At 51.1% G+C, this 10,988-nt stretch overlaps 1 protein-coding gene across 1 annotated transcript in view; it reads right to left on the bottom strand.

The window, feature by feature from the left end:
• LOC132379197 (cellular retinoic acid-binding protein 1-like) overlaps window positions 1-3,940 on the bottom strand; it is a 10,865-nt gene extending 6,925 nt beyond the window's left edge. The window contains exons 1-2 of the mRNA XM_059946872.1: window positions 3,554-3,940; window positions 1,558-1,736 (exon numbers count right to left, since the gene is read on the bottom strand). Of these exons, the coding sequence (XP_059802855.1) occupies window positions 1,558-1,736; window positions 3,554-3,623 (249 nt within the window). The 5' untranslated portion in view covers window positions 3,624-3,940. The remainder of the gene's footprint in view (window positions 1-1,557; window positions 1,737-3,553) is intronic.
• Between the last annotated feature and the right edge of the window lie 7,048 nt (window positions 3,941-10,988).

Genomic DNA, 10,988 nt, shown 5'->3' with positions numbered 1-10,988 from the left:
GGCATTCATAGACCAATACCATACGAGTGTTGTATTTCCAAAGACGTGCCAGTTGGTAGGTTAATTTGTCATTGTAAATTTCTCATGATTAGGCTAGGGTTAACTATTATGGGTTTCTGGGCGGTGCGTCTCAAAGGGCTGGAAGGGCCTATTCTGTGCTGTATCTAGTTAGATAGATGAAAGATAGATATTAGATATAAGATAAATAGACAGATAAAAGCAGGAATGGAGTTCTTCCCGTGTTCTGACAATGTGCACTGCCCAATCACCGGCAGAAAGGAGGAAAAGATTGACTGCCTCAATCAGGGGAAATTGGGTGCAGTCTTCCCTGCTTATTAACAGAAACCGTGTTTAAAAATGTTATTGCAAAGTGCCTGGGGTGTGCTGAAGCTGTGAAAGGTGTAATATATAAATCATCTTTTCTCCGTCACTTTGAAGGGCCAATTTGATGACAATGAAAGTTCAATTCGCGGGCCGCTGCTGGACGGGCCGGCGAAGGCTCCACTCGTCAGCTCCCGCTGACAGCGACAGCAGTTTGATGAGCCGTGGCTGCCGCCGGCGTGAGGGGGAGCACGGCGGCCGGCAGAGGCAAAGGACACGATAGCAGGAGCGAGCGAGACCAGCTTTCTTCATCCGCGCTCCCCGAAACCACGGGAGATCCGCTCATCCGTTTAAATGGTGTCGTTTCACGAACCGGGAAACAATTTGTCCCCAGCATCATTAATTTAATTTCAGATAAACTGTCCCAGTGATGTGCTCACTAATGATGAATTAGTCACCATTCAATTTCGGAGTCTCCACAGGGAGCCACCCACAGTCCATTTGTTACACGTTAGTGATGCTCAAAGGCGCATGTCGCAGCCCCTCCCCCTAACCAGCTCGCTGCCTCTGTTAGGAATCGTCGCTGTCAGTTACACTCTGAAACCCACAAGACTACAGGTCAAAATACTGTCTAATCAATTTCAAATTAGATTATCCAATGAGTCAGTTTTAGAAAGTATAAGTTTTTCCTGGGTGGCTGTGGAGGCCAGGTCAATGGGAGCATTTAAGGCAAAGGTTGATTAGTCTGGGCGTGAGAAGTTACGGGGAGAGGGCAGGAGAACAGGATTGAGAGGGAAATGCATCAACCGTAATAAAGTGGCAGAACAGACACAATGGGCCAAATGGCCTAATTCTGCTCCAATGGCTCATGGTCTTATTAATGTCGCTTCAGTGGATCAGTATAGATTATGTAATAACTCGTCCACACCTCGCATCCCTTCTCTCTCCTAAATACAGTCCATCCCTTAAACCTTTCCCCAATCCAAGCCCCTCATCCCATTTTCAATATCCCTAAAACCACACCACACCCAGACATCCACACTCCGCCTTCACACCCCGCCCGAGTATACCTCCACCCATCCTGGGCTACCCATGTCATCTTGGCCCCCAATTCTCACATCCCTCCCCGTCACACCCTCAATTCCCCAACCACCCCTCCATCCACCCCAGCCCTCATCGCAACCCCCTCTCCCACATGCCCCACCCACCCCAACTCCTTCCAATCCCTCCGGTCACCTTGCACTTCCGCCCGTCCACCGTCTCCTCCTCGAACTCCTCGCCGACGGTGAAGTTGATCTCGGTGGTCCTCACGGTGGTTGACGTCTTGATGTAGAAGTGGTCGCCGTCTTGCCGGATCTCCACCAGGGGTTTCGAAGCAGCCGCCACAGCCACTTTCCTCAGCATCGCGTTGACTCCTGAAACGGCAACAGCTGGGGATGGACCAATCCTATCAAACTTAACGACCCGGGACAGACGGTTGGGCTGGCTTTAGGTGATTAAACAAGTCCTTTTGTCACCGGGACATCAAGTCAAGTCACTTTTTACTGTCATTTCGACCATAACTGCTGGTACAGTACACAGTAAAAACGTGACCACGTTTTTCAGGACCATGGTGCTACATGAAACAATACAAAAACAACACTGAACCGCGTGAAAACAACACTAGACTACAGACCTACCCAAGACTGCATAAAGTGCACAAAACAGTGCAGGCATTACAGTAAATAATAAACAGGGCAACGGGCACAGTAGAGGGCAGTAAGTTGGTGTCAGTCCAGACTCTGGGTATTGAGGAGACTGTTGGCTTGGGGGAAGAAATTGTTACATAGAACAGAAGAACGATCATGTATTTTCTATTCCAGGAACGAAATATAACTGTTTTATAACATTGACCGGCTCAGAGCAGCAACTGCCGGAGGCGATAACATAACGTGACAGGACCTCTGACACTCGCAAGATGCACTATCCAACAGAACGAGGGGTTGGCCAGGCAGTATTTATTCTAGGATGGGACGTCCAGAGGCACGTGTGGGAATTTCAATGTGTTAACTTGATGAATTAAAGCTAACTTCCATTGAAACCCCAATTTTCTTTGCAGAGTAAGGAATCTGGTCTTACGCAGTCTGTGCTACACGTGCCTCCTGACCCCACCACTGCCCCCCGTGAAGCCTGTTTTCTCCGGGGTCATCTGGGACGAGCAACACCATTCCCGCTTTCTGAATGGATTTAAACAAAATCACAGCGTCACGGGGTCCACAGGACACAAAAACAGGCCCTTCTCCCCACTGTGTTCTTTAGCGACCACCGAGCACCCGTCTACACTGCTCCCGTTTGATTCCGAACCTACAACGCCCTGGCAATTCAAATACGTGTGTGCTTCGGGAGTCTCTGCCTCCGCTACGCCGGCACTCCAGATCCCGGAGAAAGCAGTTCCCAGCTGAACCTCCAACTCCTTGCATTAACCCTACCGGCCAAGCTTTAGATACCCCGGCCATGGCGGGAGTTTCTTACTGCCTGCCCAGAATATTTCCCTCAGAATTCTGTACACGCCAGTTATCAGTCACATTGACATCGAAATATCTCTCGCTAGAGACACGTTTCGATGTTTTGATGCACTTCTGACAAATCCCAAGTTGGTGCGGTCTCTCTTCGATTCCGGAATGGTTGTGATTCTGCGGACGCGCAGAGAATGCCTGCAAGATAATGAATCTCGGGGCTGTCTGTGGTGACTTGGATGTACTTTGATAATAATTCACTTTGAACTTCGCCGTCCTTTCTCGGACCAGCGTCCGCCAAGAAGGAGCTTTGCGCGAGTGCGAGGACCGATTCCTCCTGGGCGCGACTGTCACGGAGCGGTTATACGTAACGGGTCTATCGATGATGGATACACACAAAATGCCGGAGGAATTCAACAGGTCAGTCAGCGGCTACGGAGGGGAATAAACCGTCGATGTTTCGGCCCTTCGTTGGGACTGGAAAGTCAGTGATGATGATTTGCCGCCTTGTGAAACATCCTCTCCGTGTCCACACAAACCTTAGAGAGGTTTGTTCGAACCATAGAGCTCTTTCTACTTTAGGAAAAATGAACGAGGACCGATGGGTTGGGTTATTAAAAATTAAAAAGTCAAACCAATCTATCGATAAAGACACAGCCAGATCTGGTCTCTGCATCTCCATCGAATACAGACAGGGACCTGTGGTTCAGGGGCTATGTGTAAAACAAAAGCCTTACCTAGCACTTTCAGCAGTTCGTCGAAATTCTCGCTGCTCTTCATCTTCCAAGTACCGGCAAAGTTGGGCATGATGTATGAGTTCTGCTACCGACACCGGCTGCTGTGCTGGGGGGGGAGGTGGGGGTGTTCTCCGTTCGGTAAAGCACTTCCCACCGACTGGCTGCTCGCAGACGCACAGCCTCTCCGCTGCCCCTCAAACTCTGCGGCTCATTACGTGCAGGGTCTCGGCTCTGAACCTCACGTCCCGCTGCCAGTCCGAGCCCACCCCACGGCGGCCTGACATTTAAAGCGACAGGAGCCGCTTGGCTTCTTTATGTCTGGTCGATGGGCGGGGCGTGCTTCACTGTTTCTGCTTTCGGAACAGCTGAAACAACTCAGCCTGGGTCTCCCCAGGGCCAGATATACCCCCCCCCCCGCCACTCTGTCCTCTCCTTGGTCTCACTCACCAATCACTGACCCTTGCCCACCTCTGTGGCCACCCATCCCTACCACCCCGGGTGTGGATTTCAAACCCTGGCGAGCATAACGTTAGATATGAGCATCATCCCTTCAGCGTCCAAAAACACAAAGAACGCAACACGTTGGTAACACCCTATAAAATGCCACCAAATATTCATCCACATTTTTAAATCCCCTCTTCAGCCCCTAGTTTCAGCCTATTGTTACTAAGCTCCCCCCACAATGCTAAGGTAGGGAAAGCTGTGAAACTCTGCTCACTCCCTGCTATTCTCATTTAGAGTTGCATCTGTTGTAAAAGCTTTCAGCCATTCAGTCCTCTTAATCCTTTCCAGCTGCATGAGGCCAGGTTCTTCCAAGCCCGACCTTCTCTTGCCCCTCCTCTAGCTGGGAACTCTGGACCCCTCACCCGTCAGCCTCGTCACTTTTGTATATCGTCCCTCTTTCTTTCTCGTCCTGATAAAGGATCTTCACCCAAATCGTTAACCGCTCATTTTCTCCCCCTAGATCCTGCCTGACCCAATAAATTTCTCTGTCACCTTTGTATGTGACTCCAAATTCCCAGCATCCGTAGTATCCTGTATCGCAGTTCTGCACAGATCCGCCTTGGGTCAAATCTTTCCTCATTTATTCATTCCGGAGCTGTGGACGATAATGGCACTTCCCAGACACCGCATGATGCCCCGGAAAACGTGGGCAGATTTTGGACCTGCTAGACTGGTTAGGGTGAAGCAGGGACTGCACGGTGCCACAGCAGGCACAGACACTGACTGATAGCTCCCTCCAGGTTCGATACTGGAGCTAGATCTGGATTTGGTTTATATGGTCACTTACCGTTCATACAGATCACTTCATTACACTGTGCACTGGGGTTAAAGTGCAGAATAAGGTGTGACAGCTACAGAGAAAGTGCAGTGCAGGTGGCAGTCAGGTGCAAACTCGTAACAAGGTACAATCCATCGTATGGTGCAAGGGAACCACTCAATAGTCTTAGAACAGCAGGATAGAGGCTGCCCTTGAGCATGGTAGTCAAAGCTTTTGGGCTTTTGTACCTTTTGCCTGATGGGAGAGGGGAGAGGGGTCTTTGATTACACAGATGCAGTGGGAAGTACAGAGAGAGTCCATGCAGGAGAGGCTGGCTTCTGTACGGTGCTCAGCTCTGTCCACAACCCTCTGCGGTCTCTTGTGGTCAAGTGTCATTCCAAACTGTGATGTCTCCAGAGAGGATGCGGCGATGAAAATTGTTAAGGGTTGATGAGGAGATGTCAGACTTCTCCCGCCTCATGAGGTTGTAGAGGTGCTGGTGAGTTTTCCTGGCTGTGACATCTACGTGGTTGGGCAAGGAGAGGGTATCGGTTACCTTCAAGGAGCATGAAGCTCCCAACTTCAGCATCATTGGCGTAGAGAGGAGGATGTGCATTCCACCACACCCCTCACCCCACACCCCTCACCCCTCAGCCCTCACCCCTCTCCCCTCATCACTCACCCCACACCCCTCACCCCTCAGCCCTCACCCCTCATCACTCACCCCACACCCCTCACCCATCACTCAGCCCTCACCACTCACCCCTCATCACTCACCCCACACCCCTCACCCCTCACCCCTCATCACTCAGCCCTCACCACTCACCCCACACCCCTCACCCCTCACCCCTCACCCCACACCCCTCACCCCTCATCACTCAGCCCTCACCCCTCATCACTCACCCCACACCCTCACCCCTCACCCCACACCCCTCACCCCTCATCACTCAGCCCTCACCACTCACCCCACACCCCTCATCACTCAGCCCTCACCACTCACCCCACACCCCTCACCCATCACTCAGCCCTCACCACTCACCCCACACCCCTCACCCCTCATCACTCACCCCACAGCCCTCACCCCTCACCCCTCACCCCTCATCACTCAGCCCTCACCACTCACCCCACACCCCTCACCCCTCACCCCTCACCCCACACCCCTCACCCCTCATCACTCAGCCCTCACCACTCACCCCTCATCACTCACCCCACACCCCTCACCCCTCATCACTCAGCCCTCACCACTCACCCCTCATCACACACCCCACACCCCTCACCCCTCACCCCACACCCCTCACCCCTCATCACTCAGCCCTCACCACTCACCCCACACCCCACACCCCTCATTACTCACCCCACACCCCTCACCCCTCACCCCTCATCACAGCCCTCACCACTCACCCCTCACCCCTCACCCCTCATCACTCACCCCACACCCCTCACCCCTCAGCCCTCACCCCTCATCACTCAGCCCTCACCACTCACCCCACACCCCTCACCCCTCACCCCACACCCCTCACCCCTCATCACAGCCCTCACCACTCACCCCACACCCCTCAGCCCACACCCCACACCCCTCACCCCTACCCCTCACCCCTCATCACTCAGCCTTCACCCCTCACCCCACACCCCTCACCCCACACCCCTCATCACTCACCCCACACTCCACACCCCTCACCCCACACCCCTCACCCACCTCACACCCCTCACCCCTCACCCCACACCCCACACCCCTCACCCCTCATCCCACACCCCTCACCCCTCATCACTCATCCCACACCCCTCACCCCACACCCCTCACCCCTCACCCCTTACCCCACACCCCACATCTCCACACTTCTCACCCCTCATCACTCACCCCTCACCCCACACCCCTCATCCCACACCCCACACCCCTCACCCCTCACCCCACACCCCACACCCCTCACCCCTCACCCCACACCCCACACCCCTCACCCCTCATCACTCACCCCTCACCCCACACCCCTCATCCACACCCCACACTCCTCACCCCACACTCCACACCCCACACTCCACACTCCTCACCCCACACCCCTCACCCCTCACTCCTCACCCCACACCCCTCACCCTTCACCCCACACCCCTCACCCCTCACCCCTCACCCCACACCCCTCACCCCACACCCCTCACCCCACACCCCACACCCCTCACCCCTCACCCCACATCTCCTGAAGTCAATGACAGGCTCTTTTATTCTGCTGACATTGAGAAAAGCTTGTTGACTTGACACTGTGTTACTATACTGTACCCTGACTGACCATCACTGTGCCCTGACTGACCATCACCATCACTGTATCCTGACTGACCGTCACCATCACTGTATCCTGACTGACCGTCACCAATACTGTATCCTGACCGACCGTCACCATCACTGTGCCCTGACTGACCATCACCATCACTGTGCCCTGACTGACCATCACCATCACTGTATCCTGACCGATCGTCACCATCACTGTGCCCTGACTGACCATCACCGTACCATACCGTACCCTGACTGACCGTTCTGCACCGTATCCTGACTGACTGTGGCAGGAAACTGGAGCACCCAGAGGGAACTGGTGCATTCCACAGGGGGACGTACAGAGACCTCTTACCCATGATGACAGAGTTGGCCTTTGATCTCTGACACCCTGATCTATAATAGTGTGGCTGTGGGGCATCGCATTGAAGATTCAAGATCACTTAGTGTCATTTCCTGTACTCAAGTGTAAAGGGGAACAAAATAATTGATACTCTATGTCGAATGCAGTACAAAAGAAATACAATAAGATAAAGAACACAATAATAATAAAAAGCACAATACATATAGACACATAAGATAGCTTATATCCATAGATTGATTGTATGTCCATAACGCGACACGAAGCACAGGAGTACATGAGGTGGCGGACAGGAAATGGTAATGTAGTGCTCGTTGGGTGTGGAGGGGTGGGTTAGTGGGTGGAGGTGTTGATCAGCCGTACTGCTTGGGGTAAGTAGCTGTTTTTGAGTCTGGTGATCCTGGCCTGGATACAACGTAGCCTCCTCCCTGATGGGAGTGAGACCAACAGTCCATGTGCAGGGTGGGTGCGACCCTTCTCGATGTTACTGGCCCTTTTCTGGTGCCTTTCAGTATGATGGCGGGTAGGCTGGTGCCAGTGGTGCCTTAGGCAGTTTTGACGACACATTTTAGGGCCTGCCTGTCCACAGTGCAGTTTTCATACCAAGCAGTGATGTAGCTTGTTGGGATGTTCCCTACTGCGCCCTTGAAGAACGATGTGAGTATGGACGAGCTAAATCCAGCTCTACTCAGCTTTATCAGAAAGAGGAGGCCCTGGTGAGCTTTCTGGACTATATAGGATGTGTTCTGGGACCCTGATGTGCCTGTGTCCTAGGGATTTGAAACTCCTTGCGGTTAGTGAGGTTAGGTGAAGGTAAAAGAAACGGCAGAGGAAATAAAACCAATATTGTGCACACCTGTGTGGAAGACACAGGTACCCTTCCAGAAAGACCAAGGAATTAAAGGTCTAGAATGAATGACTTTAATGAAACTCATATTTGCCAAGAAAAAGATGGAATTTAAGGTGATAAGTTCCTGGGATCTGATAACCTGCATCCGAAGGTTTTGAACAGTATGAAATAAGGAAGTGTCGCACAGGTTCTAGAATGGCTCCCAAGGATTAGAACGAAATGCCCTTGGAAAGGCAGGAGAGCAAAAGCAGGGAACCACAAAGTATGCTGATGTGGGTAGTTCAGGAAATGCTCGGATCTATAAAGGGAGTAGCGATGAACCACTTTGAAAATGATCTCAATGGGACAAATTTGCTTGGAATTGGTGTTAAAGGTGGAGCTGAGAAAAATACTGATCTCTGGTGCTGTCCATGTGGAGTTTGCACGTTCTCCCTGTGACTGCGTGTGCTGGTTTCTCCCCGCGCCCTAAAGACGTACCGTTTGGCTAATCTGCTGCTCTGTATTGCTCCTGCAGAGGTGGGTGGCAGGAGAATTAAGAAAGTTGACCTCACCTGAGAGAGGAAGGCTTTATGAGGAAATAGCAGGGGAATGGGGCTGATGGGATTGTTCTGGGGGCTGATGGGATTGTTCTGGGGGCTGATGGGATTGTTCTGGGGGCTGATGGGATTGTTCTGAGAGCTGATGGGCTAAATGGTCTCTCTTCTTATAATATATGAAAATACAACCAGTCATGTGGCAAATCTAAAACAGTAGTGTTGGCTAGAGCAAATACAAATGGCGGATTTCCTTTGGAGTGAAGGAAGAGACGCAAAGAGAAGAGAAGTTTGACGCCACTATAGTGGCTGCTTTGCTGTTACCTAGTGTCAGAGGAACAGCCCAATGGATATCCTTTGCCTCATGGGACCTTTGCTGCACAGAGCCAGGGAGAAATCCCTTCCACAGTCTCTTTAAGATGAGCTCGATAACAATTAGCATGTTGAGAGATAAAATCACAGGCTGCAAAGAATGCGCTGTATGCAAAGTTCTTCTGATTATTGATCAGGACTTCTGACTGGCCAACTGCCCCCAGGCAGGGTGGGGGCAATTGATCAATCTCATCAATCTAACTGCACCGTTGTAAATTATTTCACAACAAAAGAGTCAGAGGTGTACAGATGAGGCTCGGGGACCTGGGCTCCCCTTAACAAATTTACTTGCAGCAGATATTAAGGCCAGAGGAGATACTTAGCATTTATTGATTGAAGAGCAGACTGAATCCTGGTCAACAGCAAAAGCAATAAATCACTTCTGCACACTGTTGGAGAGCAAAACATGGTCGCTGCGTGGAGTAGGTCCCTGGTTGTGTATAAATAGGTTTTAATGCTAAACTTAAAAAAAATGGGAAATAAATTACCAGCGTATCATTGTGGGTGGCAAATGCTCCAAGTAAATTCAAAGAAAATTAAAAGTGGAGAGTAGTGACTGATGTGTTAATTGTACATTAATTTTTAACAACAATGTTCCCCAGCTGACAGCAAATATCCTTCCTCCTGAATGCTCCCAGTTGGTGCAGATCATATAATAATGCATCATCGTGTGTAGAATGTATAAGAATATTTTGTCTGAAAATGATCTCTTATAAAAAAACAAACATGAGAAATGTTCCCTTTGTGGGTTTACAGGATCCACTGAATGTAATGAATCATTTACAGTAGTGTGCAAACATCAAAGGTATATATATACAGCTAGGGTGCTTAAACCTTTTGCACGGTACTGTATTTGTCAGAGAGCAAGCTTGTAAATCTGGCAGGGGTAAAGAATGCTGGAAATGGTGAGGGTGGAACGCCGTGGGAGGGGTGATGGAACAGGTGGCAGAGAAAGAGTGCCAGGTGCAGACACACCCAGCCCTGAGACACCAGGCAAGGTCATTTGATTCCAAACAATTGGCTTATTGATCATTACACAACGTCTTTCTGCTGCTTCCTGCTCCCTCCTCTCTCCCGAACCACGATTCCCCTCTCCCTGCCCCCCTCCCACTCTCAGTCCACAACAGAGACCCGTATCAGAATCAGGTTTATCATCACTCACACACGTCATGAAATTTGTTTTGTTTTTGTGGCAGCAGTACAGGGCGATGCATAAATTTACTACAGTACTGTGCAAAAACCTTAGGCACCCTAGCTACATATGTGTGTCCAAGACTTATATTGCTGGAGGAGCCCAGCAGGTCAGGCAGCATCTGTGGAGGGAAATGGACTGTCGTTGTGGGTTGAGCCTCTTCATTTGGACTGACAGGTAGAGGAGAGAGAGCTAGTAGCTGAGGACAAAGGGTGGGACAAGACCTGGCAAGTGTTAGGTGGATCCAGGTGATGGGGGTAATAGGCCATTGTGGGTGGAAATTGTGACAGGGTCTGGGAGGTGGAGGAGATGATGGAATCTGATCGGAGCATGGAACCAAATGAGGGAAGTGAGGTTGGAAAATAGGACAATGGAAGGAAGGGATGGGGGCCCCAGTGGGGGGAATGCATGGGTGATGGGCTGAGGGTGTAGGTGGAGGAGGGAAATGAAACAGATTGATTGGAGGCTGGGGGTACGGGGCTGGCTCTGTGTAGGAGCAATTGTTTGAATCACAAGGTGAGAAAAAAGGGACAGAGGTGGAGCAGTTTACCTGAAATTGGAGAATTGAAAAATGCTAAGCTGTGGGTTTGTGGACCTTTCAGGGGG

The sequence above is a fragment of the Hypanus sabinus genome, chromosome 21 (assembly GCF_030144855.1).
Source record: "Hypanus sabinus isolate sHypSab1 chromosome 21, sHypSab1.hap1, whole genome shotgun sequence".
Taxonomy (NCBI): domain Eukaryota; kingdom Metazoa; phylum Chordata; class Chondrichthyes; order Myliobatiformes; family Dasyatidae; genus Hypanus; species Hypanus sabinus.
The sequence above is the reverse complement of the archived record's forward strand: the minus strand, read 5'-3'. Positions and strand labels throughout refer to the sequence as shown.